The sequence below is a fragment of the Pituophis catenifer genome, unplaced genomic scaffold (assembly GCF_029215685.1).
Source record: "Pituophis catenifer annectens isolate HBS135680 unplaced genomic scaffold, rPitCat1.0.hap2 SCAF_1, whole genome shotgun sequence".
NCBI lineage: Eukaryota > Metazoa > Chordata > Lepidosauria > Squamata > Colubridae > Pituophis > Pituophis catenifer.
The window spans coordinates 61,173,821-61,199,015 of NW_027256881.1; the positions used below are offsets into that span (position 1 = coordinate 61,173,821).

The 25,195-nt window shown below is 40.7% G+C and overlaps 2 protein-coding genes across 2 annotated transcripts; one reads left to right on the plus strand and one right to left on the minus strand.

The window, feature by feature from the left end:
* The first annotated feature begins 344 nt into the window (after positions 1–344).
* LOC139321372 (epoxide hydrolase 1-like) lies at positions 345–17,896 on the plus strand. Its single transcript, XM_070950047.1, has 9 exons — positions 345–458; positions 8,426–8,636; positions 10,968–11,148; positions 11,737–11,967; positions 13,267–13,396; positions 14,588–14,799; positions 16,702–16,810; positions 17,067–17,192; positions 17,561–17,896. The coding sequence occupies exons 1-9, from the start codon at positions 430–432 to the stop codon at positions 17,763–17,765; spliced, it is 1,434 nt and encodes a 477-aa protein (XP_070806148.1). The 5' UTR covers positions 345–429; the 3' UTR covers positions 17,766–17,896.
* A 1,205-nt stretch (positions 17,897–19,101) lies between these two features.
* MAD2L1BP (MAD2L1 binding protein) lies at positions 19,102–23,138 on the minus strand. Its single transcript, XM_070950062.1, is given in 4 exon segments — positions 19,102–19,938; positions 22,543–22,817; positions 23,001–23,051; positions 23,054–23,138. Coding segments are annotated over 4 exon segments (948 nt in total). The 3' UTR covers positions 19,102–19,401.
* Between the last annotated feature and the right edge of the window lie 2,057 nt (positions 23,139–25,195).

The following is a 25,195-nucleotide window of genomic DNA, read 5'->3' on the forward strand; positions in this document are numbered from 1 at the left end:
CGAAAGCATGTAAAAAATGCAAGTAGAAAAATAGGGACCCTCTTTAGTGGGAAGGTAACAACATTCCATGTGCCTTTGGCATTTAGTCATGCCGGCCACATGACCACGGAGACTTCTTTGGACAGCGCTGGCTCTTTGGCTTTGAAACGGAGATGAGCACTGTCCCCTAGAGTTGGGAACGACTAGCACATATGTGCAAGGGGAACCTTTACCTTTACCTTTAATCACAGGATCCAAGATATGTATCTTCATGAGCAACCATGGAAACAAGTTTTAGACGGTAGGTGGCGCTAAAAGACTATGTTAACTTCATAATCTATATCCTTCAACCCACATATCAGAGGTCAGTTGAAGCAGGAAGTATCCAGAATTATTTCAACCCAGCACAAGCTAAATTGAATTTATTTGTGGCTCTTCTTTGTTGCAGACATGTGGCAGCAGTTTCTGCAGACTGTCCGGTAAGTGTAAAAACGGCAACCAAACTGGGGAGGGGGCAGCATTTGAGTGACAGGCAGTTGACTTTTGCCTGGATTTCTACTAAGGAAGCCATTCGAGTAGTGAAGAAGCACTACTCAATATAAAGGCAGCCACTCCTAATTGTTGTGGACAAATGGTGCAATAAAAGTGATAAGATTTTATTTATGGCTCAATGAAGTTGCAGTGCTTGCAGCTTCAGGCTCCAGATGTATCTTAATTCTTGCCTCTTATGTAAACATGCATAGAAAACATAATGGAAAATCCTGGACATAATGAAATGTGCATATAGTATATGCATGGAATGAAGGAAAGTACATTCTGTATTGAGGATATCATGAAAGGATATAATGGAAGAACCATACCATAGTTTTCCCTTTGCAAATATTGAGAAAGTGAACTTGCAGTCTGTTTCAAATTAACATTCCTAAAATTCCTCGGTGCTGAAGTACTCTGAACCGCTAAATTCTTAGGCGATATTTTTTTATGTAACCCACAGCAATGCTCTACATGAGGTTGCTCTTCAGCACCTTCAAAAATTTCAACTGGTGCACAATGCAGCTGCCCAGGTAGCAAAAGGTGTTAGATGTTTTGACCCCACTGCTACGTGAGCTGCATTGGTTACCAATGTGCTTCCAAGTGCAATTCAAGGTGCTGGTTGTCACTTTCAAAATGCTTTGTGGCTTTGGGATTCAGTTACCTGAAGGATTTATTTTTTTCTTGATTGTTTTGACTTATCCAATCCGGTTGGGCAGGTTGGACATGCTCTTGGTTCCAATAGCCAAGGAATGTTACTGGTTAGGAGTGATGGCTTTTCTGCTGTAACCCCCACCCTGCTGAACAAACATCCTCCAGATATTAGGATATGCCCAAACTTGTTAGTGTTTTGTAAAGTCTTGAAGAACGGAGCCTGAGTGGCGCAGCAGACTAATGCTACTGTTAAAGGTAGTATTTAGCTTCCAGCTACCTGCAATTACTACGAGTCAATTCTCACCAGGCTCAAGGTTGACTCAGCCTTCCATCCTTTCTAAGGTAGGTAAAATGAGGACCCAGTTTGTGGGGGCAATAAGCTGACTTTGTATAAAATATACAATAGTACGAAGGCTATTGCTTAACGCATTGTAAGCCGCCCTGAGTCTTCGGAGAAGGGCGGCATATAAATCAAAAAATTTAAAAAAAATGTGCCCAGGCCTGGTTATGTGCCTGGACCTGAGGTTTCGAATATGCGAAAGGACCCATTTCGTGGTTATGGTAACATCTATAGTTCTCTTTTTTTATCTCAGTTTAGATAGGTAGATAGATAGATAGATAGATAGATAGATAGATAGATTTAGATATAAAATTTATTTTATTCAATTTCTATGGCTGCTTGTCTTGAACAAGTGACTCTAGGGGGCAAACAAGCCAAAAATACAATATACAGTTCAGTTCCTTGAATTGCACCTGGAAACACACCATGTGTTAAATTTTCAAGAAGCAAAGTCTGAGGAAATCTGGGAATAAATTTAGGGTCTTGGACCTCTAAAATCTAGTCTTCTTTGACAGACATAAACTGCAAGATCTGTTCCTTAGGAACCACCTCCACATAATCATTTGAGTCCATTTAAAACCATTTCAGTTTATCAAATATTTAAGTTTTATGTTGCTTTATTGTGAGCCACACAGAGCTGATTGGAATTGGGCATCATCTACATTAAACAAAATAAAATATTGGCTTGCTTAGAAGCTTAAACAAGTTTTTGCTAGCCCTGGTCCAGTGTATTTGAAACCAGAGCAAGAAAGGGCCACATGTTTGTATACAGTCAGGTCTAGAAATATTGGGACATCGACACAATTCTAACATCTTTGGCTCTATACACCACCACAATGGAGTTGGAATGAAACAAACACAATGTGCTTTACCTGCAGACTGACAACTTTAATTTGAGGGTATGTACATCCAACTCAGGTGAATGGTGTAGGATTTACAGCAGTTTGCATATGTGCCTCCCACTTGTTAAGGGACCAAAGGTAATGGGACAGAATAATAATCATAAATCAAACTTTCCTTTCTTAATATTTGGTTGCAAATCCTTTGCAGTCAATCACAGCCTAAAGTCTGGAATGCATAGACATCACCAGACGCTAGGTTTCATCCCTGGTGATGCTCTGCCAGGCCTCTACTGCAACTGTCTTCAGTTCCTGCTTCTTCTTGGGGCATTTTCCCTTCAGTTTTGTCTTCAGCAAGTAAAATGCATGCTCAATGGGATTCAGGTCAGGTGATTGACTTGGCCATTGCATAACATTCCACTTCTGTCCCTTCAAAAACTGTTTGGTTGCTTTTGCAGTATGCTTTGGGTCATTGTCCATCTGCACTGTGAAGCGCCGTCCAATGAGTTCTGCAGCATTTGGCTGAATGTGAGCAGATAATATTGCCCGAAACACTTCAGAATTCATCCTGCTGCTTTTGTCAGCAGTCACATCATCAATAAATACAAGAGAACCAGTTCCATTGGCAGCCATACATGCCCACGCCATGACACTATCACCACCATGCTTCACTGATGAGGTGGTATGCTTAGGATCATGAGCAGTTCCTTTCCTTCTAAATACTCTTCTCTTCCCATCACTCTGGTACAAGTTGATCTTGGTCTCATCTGTCCATAGGATCTTGTTCCAAAACTGTGAAGGCTTTGTTAGATGTTGTTTGGCAAACTCTAATCTGGCCTTCCTGTTTTTGAGGCTCACCAATGGTTTACATCTTGTGGTGAACCCTCTGTATTCACTCTGGTGAAGTCTTCTCTTGATTGTTGACTTTGACACACATACACCTACCTCCTGGAGAGTGTTCTTGATCTGACCAACTGTTGTGAAGGGTGCTTTCTTCACCAGGGAAAGAATTCTTTGGTCATCCACCACAGTTGTTTTCCGTGTTCTCCCAGGTCTTTTGGTGTTGCTGAGCTCACTGGTGCGTTCCTTCTTTTTGAGAATGTTCCAAACAGTTGTTTTGGCCACACCTAATGTTCTTGCTATCTCTCTGATGGGTTTGTTTTGTTTCTTCAGCCTAATGATGGCTTGCTTCACTGATAGTGACAGCTCTTTAGATCTCACCTTGAGAGTTGACAGCAACAGATTCCAAATGCAAATAGCACACTTGAAATGAACTCTGGGCCTTTTATCTGCACATTGTAATTGGGGTAATGAGAGAATATCACACACCTGGACATGGAACAGCTGAGAAGCCAATTGTCCCATTACCTTTGGTCCCTTAACAAGTGAGAGGCACATATGCAAACTGCTGTAAGTCCTACACCGTTCACCTGAGTTAGATGTACATACCCTCAAATTAAAGCTGACAGTCTGCAGTTAAAGCACATTGTGTTTGTTTCATTCCAACTCCATTGTGGTGGTGTATAGAGCCAAAGATGTTAGAATTGTGTCGATGTCCCAATATTTCTGGACCTGACTGTATGTGTGTTTTCTATACAATATGCAGCTAAACAGTTTATATCCTTATTGTTAGGAAATTGTTATTGTTAGGAAATCCTGCCTCAACTTACTTTTCAATTCTTGGGAATAAGGGACACTTAATTTCACCATTCTCCAATTATAGAGACCTACCTTCCTCTCCTACACCACCTACAACTATGTTAGCAGCATTGTGAGAAGTACCCAACTTCAAAACCACTCACTCACCTGGGGGCACCTCTACCTGGCAGCTTTGAATTACTTCAGTTCTATATTTGCACCTATCCAACCACATAATATTGGTGCATTTGAAGAAAAGAGACTTGTGTTTTTCTTATGTCATGACAAATTTTTAATAAAAACTGGAACAAAATTGGGTTTATATTATTTTATTCTATTCTATGTTCACAAAGCCGCAGCCTTGGACCGCCCAATTTTCCATTAAGATTGTTGCTGCCTTATCATACTTCCAGGCTCCTCGGTTCAAGTAAATCCTTCAAAAAGGTGGAGTCATAGAATCAGAGAATTAGTTGCGGCTACCAAGCTTCACCCTTGGTTTTGTGTAGAAATTCAAATTAAGGCGGCCTCAATAGAGGATTGACAGCACTACATACGACTTCGCAGCCTTTGCAATTCCCATATTTGAGGTTTTGGATTTAATTTTACTTTATTCAGTTTTGAGGACAATGGGAGGCCAAGTCAGAGAAAGAAAGAGCACAACAGATTTTACATACATTGCATTTGTCATTGAATACTGTTGGCACTTTAATATTGAAGCATCCCTAGATGACTTAAGCATGATTTATTCATGACCTGAGGTTAAGATGAAACAACATCATAGAAACATGGCAGAAGAAGATGGGGCCTCCAAGAGCTATCAGCGGCCATGTCCAGCACTCATTAGTTGAATGAGATCAAAGCAGGATGTATTGGCAATTTCAGGTTTTCAGACACAGGACCTCCCCTTTGGTCTGTGGCCAGCTTTTTCACCTGGCATTCTGCCCTTATTTTTCAAAAGACAGATAGAGACTTCCTGAGGCTAAGATTAATCACAATTATGCAATAATGCTAAACTGCTCAGTTGGCTAAGCATTTTTATCTCCCTAAACTCCTATCAATTTAGTGCAAGGGTGAAAGCATGTAAAAATGGAACGATGACACCAACCCCGCCCCTATCCCTGTGGCTCCTGAAAGTAATACAAAAGAATCAGCGAATCAGCTTTTATTGCATATATATCAAAAAGAAAAGAAACAGGGAAGGCAGATATCATACGTAGAAGTTCTGCTTAGACTTAGCTCCATTTGTGATTGACTTTTTTTTTATAAATGTATGCAATTGAATGGAATGCAGGGGTAGGATATAGAAAAGAACATAGCAATGACAGTGTTCTGTGGTTAGACCGACTCCTGTACACAATGAGAGGGTGATGTTTTCCTTACCAGGTGATAATGTGCAAAAGAGGGGGGTAATCCATCCAAATGCTTTGTATATTCACATTAACTGCATAATCAGAATAGTTCCATTTATTAATGAAATTATACAGAAGCAGCAGAGACAGCATAGAAATCAGCAACAGGGCTCACAAATATCAGGCTCTTGTGGGACTCAGCTTCCTAATGAAACAATATGGATAGGTTCTGGAGGAGACTAACATTTAAAAAATCATTTTGACATTAAGTGAGGAAAGAGGGACCCAGTTTTTTTCTCATGTGGTTAAGTTACTAGGCTAGAAACCAGGAGGCTGTGAATTCTAGTACCACCCTAGGCAGGAAAGACGGCTGGGTGACTTTGGGCCAGTCACACTTTCTCAGCCTATAATATCAGGCTTAGGCAACAAGCCAGTCGTTCAATTTCTGTCGCAACTAATGGATCAATATCTGGTTGATCCAAAGAAGAAGAGCCTGAACCTGCAGGAAACCAGAAAAGAAACCAAGTGGGGAAAGAATAGAATAGAATAACAGAATTGGAAGGGACCTTAGAGGTCTTCTAGTCCAACCCCCTGCTTAGGCAGGAAACCCTACACCATTTCAGACAAATGGTTATCCAACATCTTCTTAAAAATTACCAGTGTTGGAACATTCACAACTTCTGGAAGCAAATTGATCCATTGATTAATTGTTTTTCCTTAGTTCTAAGTTGCTTCTCCTTGATTGCTTCTTGTTCTACCCTCAGGTGCTTTGGAGAATAGTTTGACTCCCTCTTCTTTGTGGCAACCCCTGAGATATTGGAACACTGCTACCATGTCTCCCCTAGTCCTTCTTTTCAGAAAGAATAATCATCTTAATTCAAAATTCATGATAATTAGGAATGGGAGAATAAATGACAATTTTCCCCTCCACTTTTGGTCAGTTTGAAACAGCACTATAGGAGTGAATGACAATCACACTGCTGACTTCAAAATGATTTGGAAAGATTAAGAAATGTTGCCCTAGAGGAGTGCCCTTACATGAAATATTTCCAGCTACATTACAGAAAATAGAAGGTTCCTTCCCTATGCCAGGAAAGCACCGGATAATATTAAGTAAATCATTAAATGATCTTACATTAGTTACTGTCTTTCTATATTCAGTTAAAGGTTGGGAAATAATAGCAGCACCTTAGAATTAAGTTTAAAGATGAGAAGAGGAAACATTTTAAATTCCCAAACACCATATAGATGATATGCTATTATTATTTCTCTGCTTGGATAGAAACTAAAATAATTTCTCTGGTTTTTTGTTTTTTTCTTCATATGCCACTGATCCCAAGTCAAAGGGCAATGTCAGGCTTTTTCTATTGCGAAAAAAAGTAAATGTATAATCCAAAATCATGTACTAAGTTAATAGTTGTCTGAAGAGACCTTGCAGAAGACACTGGAGTAAGGTTTTCAAAAATGAAATATGCACTATTTATTTGGCGTTAACAGGTCAATCATTTAGTTAAGGTTCTTTTTCAGGTAGGTGATCTCCTCACCACACCACACCCACCCTGACAATATGTAGCTGTTACTCATTTTCTATAAAGGATTGTACTCTTGTTTTTGGAAAATTACATGCTTTTTTCCACTGAAAGTCTTCCCTCTTTTATTGCTAAAAATTTGAAAAAAAACAAAAACATAGTAACTATGTTGATCATGAGGGGTGAAAAATCCAAAGCTTTAAAGCCGATACCTTTAATAAACTAATTACAGTATTGCAAATTGCTACAAGTTTTCAAGTTTCTTTACTCAGCCAGCTTCCACACTCAATAATTTGAAGTTCCACCCATATGCAGATTAATATCTGTTGAAGTTTGTTAGTTCGCATATCAACAAGTTGTCACATTTAGGAAATACTGATCTAGATATGGGGTGTCAAACTCGATTTCATTGAGGGCCGCATCAGGGTTGTGTTTGACCTTGGGGGGGGCGGAGTGGGTGTGGCCAGGGTGGGCATGGCCAGCTTGACATCACTCGTGTCAGGGATGCCTATGTGGCCCGAGTTCTCTGCCAGCAAAAACAGGCTCCCAATCTCCATTTACGGCTGGGATGGCCTCCTGCAACCCTCTGCCAGAAAAAATGCAGCCCTCCCGAACTCCATTTTCGCTGGCAGAGGGTTGCAGGAGACCATCCCAGCCAAAAACGGAGATTGGGAATCAATTTTCGCTGGCAGAGGCACTGCAGGCTGGTCCGTCACTGTTTCCAGGGTGGCCTCATGGGCCAGATCCAAGCACCGCGCAGGCCGGATACAGCCCACAGGCCTTGAGTTTGACACCCCTGATTTAGGTAATGCTTGTAGCTCAAGCTGGGACTCAGTATAGTCAAGCTGTGGTGTAAGGTTTCCTGCCTAAGCAGGGGGTTGGACTAGGAGACCTCCAAGGTCCCTTCCAACTCTGTTATTCTATTCTATAAGCTCTTCGGTCAGTGAATCTGTAGACTCTGATTCTGAACAAGTTGTTTATGTTGAAAGTTGTTATACTTTGGGTTTATTAGGGGAGTAGATAAATAGATCAGGGACAAACTTGCCTGTCCTTATATCAATCAAGAAAAAAAGTAGGACTTACACACTTTACCTATTGTATGTTTTCTGTTCCCCAATTTTTATCTCAGGTACCACTACTTACCTTACTGATAAAAACTGGGTTCACCATTTCTGTTGTGTAGCAAGCATCAGCATGAAACGGTGGCAGAAATGTATGAAGATGCAGTTATGTCTTTAAGGTGTGGTTAAAAACAAAGTGGCCAAAAAACTGAAGTCCCATCCCTTTGTTAACATGTGTTCAGTGGAAGATATATAAAAAATATAGAGCTCATGACAGTGGATATCATCTTGCCTCTTTTGATCCGCTCTCCAACATCCCTGTCCAGATAAAATCCATATTATCTCAATTATCTGTTATCTTGAAACTTATATTTTAAATCCTGGGAAACTTTTCCCCCCATATATTTGTCATTTTATCTGCAGGTTCTGGCTGCAAATGTCATTTTTCTTCTTTAATCAGAGATCCTTTCAGCTTCTACCTCACATTATTTTGATTATTTTATAGGTCTTATGACACGTCTCAGCAAAATGTGATCACAGCTTCTTGTGTTATAGGAGGTGGAAGCCTCCTGATTTACTGGCTCCTGACAAGGCGCAGGATGAAGACTCTAGAAATAGGAGAGGGATGGTGGGGCTTAGGTGAAAAACCATCAAGAAGTCAAGAAGATGAAACCATTAGACCATTCCAAGTTTTCACCTCTGAGAAAGAAATCCAGGTATGAACAAACATGAGCAAATTCAAGAGACTTTGAGAATTAACTATACCGCCAGAGTGATGAGTCACATGAAAGATTAGAGAAGTCAAAATGGAGGTTGCAACGGCACAACCATCCCACCCAAACCCCTTTATTTGCTGGGGGAAAAAAGGCAGGGCTTCAATCCCATAGTGGCAGAGTGCAACTTAACTATGAACATCTCCTCATGTCTGCCCTTGTGTATTCTTGTGCATCTTTTACCTCATACTATATAATAACTATGTTACATTTGGCATGTCGAATATACATCAGCCATTTATTGTAGATTGTATGCATACTTATGGGTCCCATTACTTACTACGTAGAACAGTGGTGTCAAACTCATGGCCCACAGGCCAGATGCGTCACACACTGGCCGCACCCATGCCCGGTTTAGCAAAGGGGAGAAAAGTTGCGATACATCACGTGATGACAATGTGATGACATGAGTTTGACACCCCTGTGTTGTGGCCCCGCCCTCTGAGCCTATCGCATTGGAGGAAGAAAGCTCCGAACATGAGGGAGAGGAGTCAGCCAGGCCTCCCTCTCCAGGCCCCTCCCCTCTGGCACTGTCTCAGGTGCCAGCCGAGGGAGAGGAGATTAGCCAGGAGCCAGGTGTCTCGGATGAGAGCGAAGAAGGAGAGCCGTCATTCCTGGATGTACGCCAACGAAGGCATGATAAACGGTTGCAGCAGTTAAGGAGGCATGCTAGGGATTAGAACTGAGTCACTGGACCACACCCCAGAGACTATATAAGAGAGGGTGGTGGCTGGTAAAACTCCATGACGAACAAAAACTAACTTTGGCTAGTCACTTGAACAACGTCTGAAGCTGCCGAAAGGGATATTGTTTTGCTGGACTATTTGCAATGCGTATGTAATTTTATGTTATCTGTTGCAGTAAAAGCTCTTGGCAAACGGTGCTTATATTGCTGCCAAGTTTGAGATAATGACCTGTGTGCGTGCCAAGTACTTTCTTAACCCTCGGCTGGCTGTGTTTGTGTGTGTGTGTGGACGGGGACAGATCACCCTGATGTAGAATATCATGTAGCCAGAAGTGGGCTGCTGCCGGTTCGGACTGGTTTGGGCAAACCGATTGTTATGATTCTGCACAGTTCAGCGAACCAGCAAATCCCACAATTGGCTGGCCCCTCCCACCCTGCCCCACCCTTCACTATCTCACCTCACCCGCGTTGGCCAGTGGCTAGAGTCATGTCCAGCTACTCTCTGGCTCGCTTGCCCATACCACACAGCCCAGCTAATCTCCGCGCCTCGCCCACTTGCCTGCCTTCATCACAGCCTACAATGCCGGCCACGTGATCCAGCTAATCTCCACGCCTCACCCTCTTTCCTGCCTTCGCCGTGGCCTACCATGCCGGCCATGTAGCCCAGCTGCGCCTTGCCAGCTCTGCTCACTGCTGCTGACCACCAAGGTAAGGCGCTCGGCCGAAGGGCCGCCTTGGGGTTGACACGGCGAGGCCCGGCTGCCTTTCGGGCCTGGCTCTCACCATCCTTCCGCCTGCATGCTGCCCACTTGCCCTTTGCCTCAGGTCAGGGTCCGGGGGTGCGCCTTCCCTGGGGCCTCCACCCGCATGCCATCCACTCACCCTTCGCCTCAGGTTAAAAAGCTAAAAATATTGTCAGAACAATTGCTCTAAGTTCAGCAGAAGCGGAAAGGTTTTTTTCTAAAATGAACATCATATGTTCAGAGAAGTCACCTGTTTCCAACATAACAAACCGAATGACCATTAGTGTAACTAACTCTAAAAGAATGGGGACCCTATTCCTACAGTCAAAAAATAGTTGCAAGCACATCACACAGCTGATGATGCTCTGGGGTTAAGACTGAAGAAAAGTGAAAGTGAGGACACCAATCAAACAGCAATTTGGAAATTCCTTAAAGCTAAATAACACTTTTATTGTTCTTATATATGTATTTGTGTACCTCTTTTATTGTTTTGTGTACCTCTTTTATTGTTCTTATTTAAGTATTAAATGCACGAAATAAAAAACTACCTTTTGGTATATCTTTTTTTTAGGAAAAGAAGTGACGTCAAGTTGGCCACGCCCACCCAGTCACATGACCACCCAGCCAAGTCCACCCAGGCAGTCATTAGGGCAGAGAACTAGTTGTTAAAAAGTTTGAAGCCCACCACAGCATGCAGCCATCAGTTCTGTCCAGTGTTACATGAGTTCAAATAAAATGACAAACAGTTGTCTTTTTAGGCTGCCTTCTCCAGCAACAACATGCTTTTAAAATACCTGCTATAATATCATCCTCATAAGAAATGCTCTCTTTGTCTCTTCTCTTTAGGATTTATACCTTCGGCTTGACCAGACCCGCTATACACCACCACTAGAGGGAGCTGCCTTTAATTATGGTTTCAACTCAAATTATTTGCAGAAAGTGGTCTCCTATTGGAGAAATCAGTTCGACTGGCAGAAACAAGTTAAAATCCTTAACCAGTACCCACATTATAAAACTACTATTGAAGGTAAATTCTTCCCCATTGAACTTTACTTATATCTCTCCTGTAATGGAGCAAAGATCTCGTGTCTCGCCTGTTTCTGAATTTCACATTAAACTTCCTCTGCTATTCAGTAGGCAGTTTTTTGTTGTTGTTGTTTGTTCCATTCAATTGTGTCCAATTCTTAGAGACTGCTTGAAAAAGATCCCTGCATTTTTCTTGGCAAGGTTTTTCAGAAGTGGTTTGCCATTTCCTCCTTCCTAGGGTTGAGAGGAAGTGATTGGCCCAAGACAGGGATGGGTTCTACTTACTTTTACTACCGGTTTGCAGCGGGGCTGTGCGCGCGCACTTTTCTGCACAAGCACAGAAGCTTATGCGCATGCGCAGAAGCATTTTGATGACGTCAGGGTCGGTGGGCGGAGCCTCCCGCCGGTTTTACTACCAGTTCTATAGAACCAGTGTGAACCGGGGGCAACCCACCACTGGCCCAAGGATACCCATCTGGCTTTGTGCCTAAAACAGGACTAGAACTCATGGTCTCCCAGTTTCTTTCACCACTACACCAAACTGGCTCTCATATGGCACTCACTGTTAATTGTATTGAATTTCCTACAGGGATAGAAGTTCATTTCATTCATGTGAAACCATCTCATATCTCAAAAGACCAAATTGTCAGACCTTTGTTGATGGTGCATGGCTGGCCTGGCTCCTTTTATGAATTTTACAAGATCATTCCTTTGCTTACTGGCTCATCCAGTCATCTTTCAAACAGTGAAGATGTAGTCTTTGAGATTATTTGTCCATCCATTCCAGGCTATGGCTTTTCTGAGCCTCCCCACCAGCAGGGTAAGTTATTTTCCTAGCAAACGGTTTTAATTTATTATAATTAAATCATACTGTGATTTTTTTTTCTTTATGGAGGAACATGGAGTAATATGTTGGACACTCTGTGGCTGTACAAACTGCATGTCAATACAGTCTTCTGGCATTTTAAGAGTTAGTGAATTTGTTGTGACTTTTGTTTGGATGGACTATTTCTTCAAGTATAGGAAGAGAAGAGATTATCAACATGAGGTAAGAGAGAAATGAAATGCAAAAGGCCCAGACTATTTATGAGCCGTGGTGGCACAGTGGTTAGAATGCCGTACTGCAGGCTACTTCCACTGACTGCCAGCTGCCTGCAGTTTGGCAGTTCAATCCTGGCTGCCTCAAGGTTGACTCAACCTTCCATCCTCAGTAAAATAAAATCATATCAATAAAATGAGGACCCAGATTGTTGGGGGCAATATGCTGACTCTGTAAACTGCTTACAGAGGGCTATAAAGCACTGTGAAGTGGTATATAAGTCTGAGTGCTATTACTATTGGCAAATTAGTAATTGTGACTGGGGTTGCTTAATCCATGTTGCACAACTGGCAGCAGAGTTAGTTCTTGTGTCTACTTGTGCCATCTAGTGGTCACCTGGCCTATATATACAGGTAGCCTCGACTTACAGTTCTTTTAGTGACCGTTTGAAGTTACAATGGCACTGAAAAAATGACTTATCATTTTTCACACTTATGACCATTGCTGTACTCTGTGGTCATGTGATTTACATTCAGATGTTTGACAACCGACTCACATTTATGATAGTTGCATATCCCGAGGTCATATGATCCTTTTTTGTGAGCTTCTGACATGCAAAACCAATGGGAAAGCCAGACTCACTTAACAACGGTGTTACTGATTTAACAGCTGCAGTGATTCACTTAACAAATGTGGCAAGAAAGATCGTATAATGGGGTAAAACTCACTTAACAAATTTCTCACTTAGCAACATAAATTTTGGTCATAAGTTGAGGACTACCTGTAACAGTTTTGGGCCACATACAGGCATTCTTGCATTATGAAGTGATGAGCGCTACGAGTGGTTAAAAGGCACATTAGTGTTCATGCCACAGATTAAACTAGTGTCGTGTCATAATAAAATCATTTTTAGTAGTTTCTGTGTTCCAGAATCCTATAAATTTGAAATGCTTCCTATACTCTTATTGAATATTGACTTTTCTGATGTCAGATCTGTATTTTATTCTGTTTGGCGTATTCTGATTATAAGTTAAGTTCAAGACAAACACATTTTAATATCACATTTATCCCAACTAACAGGTTTTGACTCAATAGCTGCTGCTCGGATTTTTCACAAGCTGATGCAGAGACTGGGTTTCCAGGAATATTACTTGCAAGGTGGAGACTGGGGCTCCCGAATCACCAAGAACATGGCACAGATGCTGCCAAAGTAAGTGGTTGGAATCTCTGTGTCACTCACTCAGGTGTTTTTACTTTCATAACTGTTCTGCCCCAGCTACAGACCCCAAAGAACGCAGCACACACAAAGTCTGTACAAACCTTAGTTTACTAAATTAAATCAGTCTTTTTCAAACAAAGGCTGTTAATTAACTTTCTTAACAGCCTACAAGAATCCAAAGAATAAATAATCGTAATCTTACTATGGTTGGCAGAAAGCCCAGAAGCAATTTGCAGAGAACTAAGATCAAGACGCGAAGGAGAGTGAACGAAGTTGTTCTCTGCAAATTGCCTCAGTCGTCATCCTTCCTTAAATAGGCTAAGGGAGTGGCCAATTAGCCACAAGCCTTACTCTCGAGGAGACCTCCTCCTGAGGAACCACTCCTGGCTTTTGGCAGCTCTGTGCACCCGTGCATCGAGAAGAAGCTCCTCCTCTTCTTCCTCTTCACTTATGGGAGATTCTGAAGGCCCTGGCTGAATCCCCGCCTCTGGCACCACATTTTCTCCAGCCTCCTCATTGTCTGACTCGAGTGCCAGCTGCACAGGCTGCTGGCACAGCACCACACCAGCCTCCTTGTTGTTGGAATCAGCTACTAACTGCACAGGCCGCTGACAGGCCACAACAACAACATGACAGGAACTGGAATGTTGCAATATCCATGGTATCCAGATTAGATGATGTATGCACTATCAATTTTTCATCATCTAGTTTAGTTGGGCCACTGAAAAGCAGGAGCTTTAATTTACAAGAATGATTCTACTGTGCAAATTAAAGTTGCAGCCATTATTATATAGCTGTACTAATTGTTTTTCCATGTTGTGACTAATCTATTCCTGGAGAGATAACATCTATTGTAAAAAAATATTCTGTTAAATTATCAGAGCAAATAACTTTTGTGGATTGTGGATTCTAGCCCCGCAAAAAATATTTTTTCCTCATGAAGAATTTCTAGATTGTTTAACTATACTCATAGAAAGCAATTGAAAAATGTCAGATATTACAACAAAATAATTTTAGTTAGTTGCCTTTTGCATCCTTTGTCAATATCAGTTTTCTCACATCTCTTAACACTCTTCCCTATTTTGCTTGTTTTAAACATGCTATATTATGCACACTTACTAATGAGTCTCAATTACCACCCAGTAAGTGTATTTGGGATCACTTTTGTTTCCTTGATTTCAGATCTGTAAAAGGACTTCATGTCAATATGATCTTTATATCAAAACATGGTTATGGAGCCATGATAGATATACTACTGGGAGCCTACGTACCATGGCTGGTGGGTCTAACCAGAGAAGATGCACGGCGCATGTTCCCTTTTTTTAAGCACATATTTTATATGTTGCGTGAATCCGGGTATATGCATATCCAAGCCACCAAACCAGATACAGCAGGTTTGTAAACTCAATGCTTTATGAAAGATCAAAAACTCAGACATAAGATAAAACAAATTTGAATTTAACGTACAAAACATTTTTAAGGAAGGCATGTAGCACCTATTGAAGTAATGAATCAATATAATAAGTTTCAGAGTCATATTGTTCTACCCACAAATCTTGGATTAAAAAATAAATTCAAAAAGTAAAAAAAATCAAGACACATTCGTTTTTATATTTCTGATAGAATTTTAAGGGGGCACCTAGTGGTTAAGATGCTAGGCATGTCAACCAGAAGGTTGGCAGTTCGAGACCCAAATACCGTGTAACAGGGTGAACTCCCGTTCCTGCCAACCCAGCAGTTTGAAAGCATGCAAATGCATGTATATAAATAAGTACCACTTTGGTGGTAAGGCAACAGCTTTTCATGGTCTTCCGGGTGCGATTCAAGGTGTTGGTTACCACCTTTAAAGCGCTCCATGGCATAGGACCCGAGTGCCTTCAAGACCGACTTCTGCCACCAACAGCCTCCCACCGGCCAGTTCGCTCCCACAGAGAGGGTCTCCTCAGGGTGCCATCAGCCAAGTTATGTCGGCTGGCGACACCCAGGGGGAGGGCCTTCTCTGTGGGAGCTCCTGCCCTGTGGAATGAACTGCCCTCGGAAATGCGTAAGATCTCCGACTTCCGTGTATTTCGCTGTGCCCTCAAGACCCTGCTGTTCCATCAGGCCGGGCTATCAATGTAATGATTTTTAAATTGGGTTTTAAATTTTGGGGTTTTAAATCTGAGCCGAAATTATGTAATAATTTTAATTATTTTTTAACTGATGTTTGTCTTTGTGTTTTTAATAGGCTGTACACCGCCCTGAGTCCTTCGGGAGGAGGGCGGTATAGAAATTTATTTATTTATTTATTTATTTATTTATTTATTTATTTATTTATTTTCCTCAACATATAATCATGCCAGCCACATGATCAAGGAAGTATCTTTGGAGAATGCTGGCTTCTATGGCTAGGAAATGGTGTTGACCCCCCCACCCCTTAGAGTCGGATATGACTGGACAGGGAAAACCTTTATCTTTTTCATAACACATTTTAAACAACTGAAACCAAAAATAAGCACAAAGGATATGTTAAATAATTGGCTAGATTAAACAAAATGAATTCCAAATTGCAGATTCACAATGCTTTAAGCATTTTCAATTTTCTCTCCTACCCAAGAAGACATATATTATCTTCCATGTCCCATACGCATCATCTAAACCAAGGGACTGCAGTCAACTTTTTGATTGTTGGAATATGACAACAAATATAATTTAAATCACAACTTAACATTTTACTCTTCTGTTACATTAAAATTTGCACATTGATAATGACTACAGTATTGGAAGGATACCAAGATCTGCAACAAATCTATACTTTGATTGTATACACCTAAGCAATTTTTTCTCAATTCTTCAGAACTCTAAGATACCCTTGTTCAAGTTTAATTCACTAAGTTGAGCTCTATAAATCTGAAATGGTATTATTTCAGCTGTAGGTAATACATTACAAATTGCATTTGTGTATGTTCGTTACCTCCAGACAATGAAAGTCAAAAACCATTTTCAAACCTATAACTGAACTACAGAAGATGCTGTTCAAATATTATGTACTTCCATGGGAAAAAGTGTGCAGATGCTTTGAGTTAGCATGCTGTATTTAGCAGCAACCCAACACTCAATATTTCTTATGCTGGGGAAGATAGTTTTTTCAGTCAAGTTAGTTTCATACCTACAAAAAGAGTTAAGCCACCATAATGTCAAAAATGAGAATTGGCTAAAATCCAAATCCCTAATTCTTGCTCACAAATCTTAATAGAGCTTCTAATTCGAATGTAAGCAAGTAATATGAAAGTAAATTTGCTACTTCTCTCACCTAGGGTGTGGCCTGAATGACTCCCCTGTAGGTCTTGCTGCATATATCCTAGAGAAGTTTTCCACATGGACAGATAAATCATTCGTCAACATGGAAGATGGGAATTTGGAAAGGTATGATTATGTATAACTATATATTAAAAGAAAAAGAGAAATTGCAAATATGTAACTGCTGGCTTAGAATGATTTGGAGAATATTGCTGAAATATGAACAGTTGCAAGTTATAGAAGATGACTTGCAAGTGTTTAATCCTGTGAATTCTCTAAGCATCAGCCAATAGTTGCTGGGCAACAATTTACTCTCTGCTTTACACGTGAACTAAGAATACGCATTTGAGATCTGCTAATAAAGTGTGATGCCCCTTTTCAGGAAATACTCTCTGGATGAACTTCTGACAAATGTCATGATTTATTGGGTGACTTCCTCCATTGTGCCTTCAATGCGTTTTTATAAAGAGAATCTCTGCCAGGATCCAAATACTGCTCCTGATGCCAAGTAAGGAGGAAGAAATTATTCTGGTTTTGAAACTAAGTTAGATGTAAATATGAAGCTTGTTAGTTTTATAACTGAAGGCCATAATCAAAATTACTTTGCTCATATGAAACCTGTTGTGAATGCCTAGAGTTTAATTCTGTAGGATGTCCCAGAGAATGTTAAGTCTCAATTTCTAAAAAGACATTCAAAGGCTACTATTAAGCAGATTGTTAATTTAAAATGGGATAAAAGATTAATAATTCAACTATATATGTGAAAATATAGATACTCCAAACCATCTTGGACCTATGCTGACACCAATGTAACTAAGAAAAAACAGCGAGTAATTAATGAACTAGATATGTTAGATATGTTCTCTTCTACCGCAGGGTTGACATTTCTGTTCCAACTGGCATTGCTGCCTTCCCAAATGAACTTCTTCACTGCCCACGCTCCTGGGCAAAGAAGCAATTTAAGAACATTGTCACCTATACCTACATGCCCCGGGGAGGGCATTTTGCAGCCTTTGAAGAACCAGAGCTCTTGGCTCAAGACATCAGACAATTTGTGAAGAAGGTGGAACATCTGAATTAAACTACGTAGCAACATATTTTCAGAAAATGCTTTATCAACCAAATATTGCAAGTTTCTGAGCAGCTTGAATCACTTATAGCAAAATATTGTTACTGTTCAAGTATTAAAGAGATTTTTTTTTCTTGTGTGAAGCCGACTGTTATAGTCATACAAGATGACTATATGACATTAAAGCAAGGTTTCTACAAAGTAGTTGTTCTTGTTCAGATTTACTTCATTATACAAACTGAAATAGGACAGTTTTTTTTACAGTTCACTGAAGCAGCACTTTCACAATCAGATATTAAACATTATTTTATACATTTATCCAAATTGATTAGCACCTGGCAAAATGTTGAATTTTACTTTTTAGATATGGTTATTTTCTCTCTAAGTAAAGAAGCATTGTTTCTCTCTAAGCAAGGAAGTATTCAAACATACAATAGTTATATCTTCAGATTGGTCCACTTACAGTATAGTACACAATGCCATAAAGGAAGACAACCCTTTATAGTGTAGATATAATAAAACACCTTAAGCAGTGTGCTTGTTATTTAAAGGCCACAGCCACAGAGTGTGCTTGGCCATTGCTACATCTGCCCCAGATTTAACTCTAGTGTGAATATATTTAAGACTGCCTCCAAAAGTCCCTTATATCTTCCTGTGCCTCAGAATAACTGATTAAGAAACATATCCATTTTCAGAGTTACTATATTGCCCCATCTATCTTCTTTCATTAGGCTTCTTTCAAAATGAGATTAGCTATTATCCTATGGTTGCTCAATATTAATCTGTCTTCATACAATCTGAGCACGTGCAATAGCTAATGGGGAAAAAGATTTCTTTTTCACCCATTGCATTACTTCTGACAGTGTTGGTAAACCAAACTGAACAGGAAATAAAAACCAAACTTTACAATCTTAACATGAATTTATAGGAACAACTGAACACAACTTCTAATTCCATAATGGGTAATTTTAAAATGTAAGCTCTAATAAAAATCAGAGGCAGCTTAGTATTCCAAAAGTGAATATTGAAATTGAAAACTGGAGTTCATTCACACATTCTTAGATAAGCATGTATATAATTGTAATCACACCTATCACCTAACATACTCTGAATTGCTGCTTGAGATAGGAATGCACCTAAAAGTGCCATAATACATCCGCTATAGAAAATATCAACTTTAAATAGCTATTATTCTTCCAAATGGGAGGGCAACTATGCTGCCCTGAACTATACAATCAATCTTTAGACAATTTTCACTATTGAAAAAAAGCAGCAATTTATATAACTTTCACCATATTTCTGGAAAAAATACTAGAATACATCAAATTTGCATAGGTGCACATATCCCACTGGAAATTCAGTATTGAATCAGGCATATACTGGCACAGATATTTTCAAGTATCCTTTTATAGTAAAATCTGCAGCACGGAATACAGGTTAATGGGTTGCATAAGGCTTTGGCAATACATTGAATCAATTCTCCAGAGATACTTTCTGTCATCATAGCACATGTACTTTTTCAGCTCTGTATTGCAGAGTTTAACATTACTTCTGAAAGGAAAACAACTTTTAAACGGGAATTGTTCTTTGTGATGGAACAAACAGAAGATTAACCTAGCTAGTTAAGACCTTTTCCTTAAAATATTTATCAAGAAAAATAATTAAAGCCTTTGATTATTACTGGAGCTTGGAACCATATATAATCATCCCAGGCAGAGTTTATTTCTTGGCAAGTGGAAAGGGCTGTACTATTTTCATGACTGCACGATAAGTTAACAGTCAATTTCCTTCCTCGAGTTGGCACTTTGTAGTTTAGTTTGGGTCTGAACCAGTCAATACCACAGTCGCGATGCCCTTGAGCCATAACAATGACACTCATGGTGGGAACAGCCTGAAGCTCACTGAACACATCTGCCATGAAAAGAGAACGGAATAGCTTGCGAACACAGGCTGAGGTTGACAAACTCTCTTCAGTGCCACTCATGGATATATCTTGTAAGTTGATTTCATAAAGCTCTTTGGGGCTGACAGATGTACCTCCAAGCAAAATAAGAACTCGTGGGACCAGTGTCAAACTGAACATAATTTCCAAGTGCTGGAAAACACCTTCAAGATCATTCAGCACTTGCTGGCACTTTTTGTTGTCCTGATCTTTCAGATAGACCTTCCTGACCATGTCTTTTTCCTATGAAATTAGGGGATTTAAGAGATGCATAATTTAGCATAAAAGGAATAAGGAAACACTTTATTTCAAAACAAAGTATTTACATATTATTTAGAAACCAATCCCGGCTTATTATAAGAAATGGTATCTACTGCTATGATAAATAGAATAACGGTGTCTACTGTTAGGATAAATGGGTACATGCATATTTATTCAGTTGTCATCCTGCTCCTATTTAACATCAACACAAGATCACTGGCTGAGGTCCTCCAGCTATACAAGATTGATATCATCAGTAGGATATTGATACCCAATTATACCTCTCAACTCAAGCCAGCCAAATGATGCTGTCAAGATGCTTCCTCAAAGTCTCAAGGCCAGATGGGAAGGAATAGGTTCAGGCTATTCAGGTTCTGGCAAAACAGTGGTTATAGGTCTGGGACCTCTGAGTTGGGGAGTAACCATATTTGGCTTTTAATGTAGTAGCACTCTGAACAGACCAAGATGGTATACAATTTGGGCATCCTCCTAGACTCCTGGCTCCTCCTCAAACACCAGGTGGCTATCATAGCTAGGAAGGCCCTTCTACAGTTCTATCACTTGCAGCAGTTGGATCCCTCCCTAGATAGCAGGGAAAATAGTAGTAGAAAGCCTTCTCATTACCATTTATGATTTAACAACCTTACATTTGGATTCTCATAATGCACCTACACGGAGCTACCCTTGAAAATCATTAATAAGTTACAATTGATCCGTATCAGTAATTATTGACATGCCACAGCTTTATGTAACAGCTCTACTAAATATAACATCTGCACTAGCTTCCAATGGACTTCCAGGAACATACTTCAGGCTGAGTTTTTTGTAGGAATGGCTGTCTCCAATACAGGTAGTCCTTGATTTACAACAGTTCATTTAATGACTATTTGGCACTGAAAAAGACACTTATGACCATTTTTCACACTTACAACCATTACAGCATCCCCATGGTCATGTGATTTGGCAGCTGACTCATATTTATAATGGATGCAGTGATCATGTGATCACCTTTTTTTGACCTTCTGGCAAGGAAAGTCAATGGGGAAGCCAGATTCACTTAACAACTGTGCTACTAACTTAACTATTGCAGTGATTCGCTTAACAACTGTGGCAAGGAAGGCGGTAAAATGGGCAAAACTCAGGTAACAAACCCCTCACTTAGCTACAGAAATTTTGGGCTCAATTGTGGTCGTAAGTTGAGTAGTACCTGTATTCTTTATTCATTCCATAAATATTACAATTATGCTTCAAGGCCCCCTCTTAAAAAGGACCATTTACTGGAACGATGTAAGCATAACCTCTCAATTGCAGCACCTACTTTATAGAACACGGCACTCCCTAATATTTTTGCATGGGTTCAGCTTTGAGAGTCTTTTGTAAGGCATTAAGCTTTTTCATAAGAACAGTCAGTGTTGGCTAGATTCTGCATACAAACATCCCCCTTCTTGCTTTCACATTTTTAAAATGTGAAATTTCAACCTTCCTATTACCAGTTTATGTTAGCATCCGAGATTTTTTTTTTCCATGAGAAGAAAAGCGGCAGAGAATACAGATGGTCCTCAACTTATGAGCATAATTGAGCCCAGAATTTATGTTGCTAAGAAATTTGTTGAGTTTTGCCCCATTTTATGACTTTTCTTCCAGTATGTGTTAAGCGAATTACTCATCATCATCATCAGCTTTTAACAACCCCATAATCCCTTGCAGGGTGGAGTCTGGGCAACTGAATGGAGCTGAGTGTTTACTGGCCAGATGCCCTTCCTGTCGCCAACGCGGAGCTATATTCAGCAGATATATTCTCATTGTGCCCAGAGAGAAATATTTGCCTCTACCTAGGATTGAAGTCACAGCCTCCTGATTGTGACGCGAGAGCTCAATGTCTAGGCCAGCGCACCACTGTTAAGCAAATCACTGTGGTTGTTAAATTAGCAATACCGTTGTTAAGTGAATGTGGTTTCCCCATTGACTCTGCTTTTCAAAGATCACAAAAGGGGGATCACATGATCCTGGGAACACCGCAACTGTCGTAAATGTGAGTCAGATATCAAGCATCTGAATCAGTGGTGAAATCCAATTTTTTTTACTACCAGTTCTGTGGGCGTGGCTAGGCAGACGTGGTGTGGCTTGCTGGGCATGGCTTGGTGGGCATGCAGGGGAAGGATACTGCAAAATCCCCATTCCCTCCCCACTCCTGGGGGAAGGATATTGCAAAATCTCCATTCCCACCCTATTCTGGGGCCAGCCAGAGGTGGCATTTGCCGGTTCTTTGAACTACTCAAAATTTCCGCTACCGATTCTCCAGAACCTGTTGGATTTCACCCCTGATCTGAATGTAAATCACGTGACCCTGGGGATGCTGCGAGGGTCATAAGTGTGAAAAACGGTCACAAGCCGCTTTGGTTAAGTTCGAACGGACATTAAAGAAACTGTTATAAGTCGAGGACTACCTGTAGACTCCTCCGTTACACAAACCATCATTCGGGCCCAATGTCGGTTTCCTTCTGGTCTCAAGCAAAAGGGAGGGAGCAGCCCATTCACGCAAAGGGTGGAGCAGCAGCCACCGTTTCCCGCCGGACTGTGTCTCACCTGGCTAGCCGGCTTCGGCAGCTGCATCCGGCAGAAGCAGGCGAGCTGCTCGTAAGGCAAAGGCAGCTGCTGCCTCTGGTACAGGACGTGCTTTAAAAGCTCGCAGATGAAACGGAAACATCCCTCGCGGGTGACGGAGCCCGGGAAGACGACAGACAACGAGAAGGCGCCTCCAGGAGCCGGAGCCGCCGGTTGGGTCGTCAGCGCCACAGTCACAGATACGGTGGCGGCCTCGTCGAGCTCTAAGCTTGTCTCGGCGGCCTCCAGCAGGTCGGCTGCAAGAAAGAAAGAAAGAAAGAGAGGAGGAAGAAGAGGTAAACGTAGTGTGCGGCTGCTCATCTTGCTTTGCCCGAGAACGAAGAGAAAAAGCCCCGAGGAGAGGAAAGAAGAAGACTTGTCCAAGAAGACGGTTCGAAAGGAGGGAGGGAAACCGCACCCGGGTGGCGCTGCAGCCTCACCTTCCCGTTGCTTTGCTATCGGGGCGGCCATTTTCGGTGCCTTCACCTTTACTCCGGTTTGAATGGCCGCCTTCTCAGAGCATCATGGGAACAGAGCCCGTACGTCATTGGAGCGCGGGACGAGTCTCCCGGCGCCATCTTTGTCTCGGGTAAATTGAGCGCCGTTTTGCCTGTATGGGCTTAGAATTCAGGGGTTTCCAATCTTGGCAACTTGAAGACTTGCGGACTTCAGCTGCCAGAATTCCTCAGCCAGCTTTGAATGGCCGCCTTCACGGAGCATCGTGGGAATCTCGCCCGTACGTCATTGGAGCGTGGGCAGATTCTCCCGGCGCCATCTTTGTCTCGGGTAAGTTGAGCTCCGTTGCCTGTATGGGCTAGATGGAGGGTCTCCAACCTTGGCAATTTTAAGACTTCTGGGCTTCGACTTCAGCAAAGTTGGCTGAGGAATTCTGGGAGTTGTAGTCCACAAGTCTTAAAATTGCCAAGGTTGGAGATTCCCCCCTGGGCTAGATTGTATGTTTCCTTGGCTTTTTCTGAAAAGGTCAAGCTGGCCAGTCTCATTTGTCCGCCTTCTCTTGATGTCTGACTTTATAGTATGATTAAAATATAGATGCTACGCGGGGAATCCAACACGGGTCTAAGGGCAGCTATTTGCATGATCCTTAGAAGGAACTGTCTTGATTATCCCCGCCCCCAAACAAACTTTTAAACTTTGGCGGTGGCTCAAAAGCGAAACTTAGTCGAGGAAACGTTGCTAAATTTAGATCTTCAAATATTTGCCCAAAGTAAGATGACCTGTCTTCCCCCGTTTCCAGGAAAATATAAAAAACGAATTTGCCTCCGGTGTATGTCTCCACTTAACTTACGTTTCCCCGTTTTAAAAGATAAAATGGGATCGTTTTGCCCAAATGAAAGTTAATAATCGTAGATATAAGCAGGATCTCCTGGATTAACTCGTTAACAGCTTCTTGAGACTATTGTGTGTGATAAATATTTTGAGAGGTATACCGTTATTCGTTCCTTTAAAATATTTATGGGATAGGGCAGAATCTTGGAACATTCTTCCCATCACTTCATTATGATGACAAACTTACTTCAACAAGTTCTGAGAAAAAAAAGATACATTTTATAAAGCATTGTGCATTTTTAAAAGGATGGTGTGATTGCGACTGAAAACCCAGGTAGTAGTTGAACTTGAGTTGCACTGGCAATCGATGAGTAATGCTTTCAGTATTTCTACATCATTTTCATAATACATTAATCATGCAGTGTTTTGTATATAGTCAGCTGAATCTGATGCAAGGTATTTCCTACAATGGACAATTCATTCCAACTGATGCAACATGTTGCCAATACCTACCTCTAACAGCGATCTCGTATTGAGGGTGTTACATGAGGCATTATTTGACCACATGAAAAAATCTGTAATTCAGCTGCTTTTGTAAATAAGTTACAAACTTAGTTAAAGTTTGTAGGCTAAAACGTATGTGCTTTGTTTTGTTTAAACTGGGAAATTAAATCTGAACTTGATGGATATTATTAGTTTGTGACTGAAATATTACTGTACACAAATGTAAAAATATGCTGTTGTACTGTTTATAATTATTACTGCTAGCTATCAAGGCAATTAAAACATTTATCATATGGCACAGTCACATATTTCAATAAAAAGGAACATAGGGATAAAATACAAAACAAAGTATATACAATGAAAAACATTATTCCTCTGGAAAACTGTATTGGAAAAATTAAGGGCTTTTTCCTGCTATTTAAATTCTGTGAAATTATATATTTGTTCAAAGTCACTGTGCTTTTGTGATGGTTGAAGATCTGTTAATAAGAATCAGTTGAACAAAATGATAGATAAAACTAGTCATTTGAAATAGGTGTGATAACTGACCCTCTCTAATAATTCAACATATATACAGTAGTTGATGTAAGTTGCGAATTTACAGGTGAGTATGTATATGCCTGCAATTTAAAATGTAATAACATTTTCTTCTATCTTTCTCCTGAGAATTAGTAGTTTTTAAAAAAAATTGAATTCAGGATTAGAATTAAGATGCAGGAAACAAATCTTGCATTTTTAGGATACAACACGAAACAGAGTTTTAATTTAAATTGAGGCCCAATTCTGTCTGGAAAATGGCTTTATTAGTATAATAAATCGCACATTTCTTAGGACTCCAAAGTTG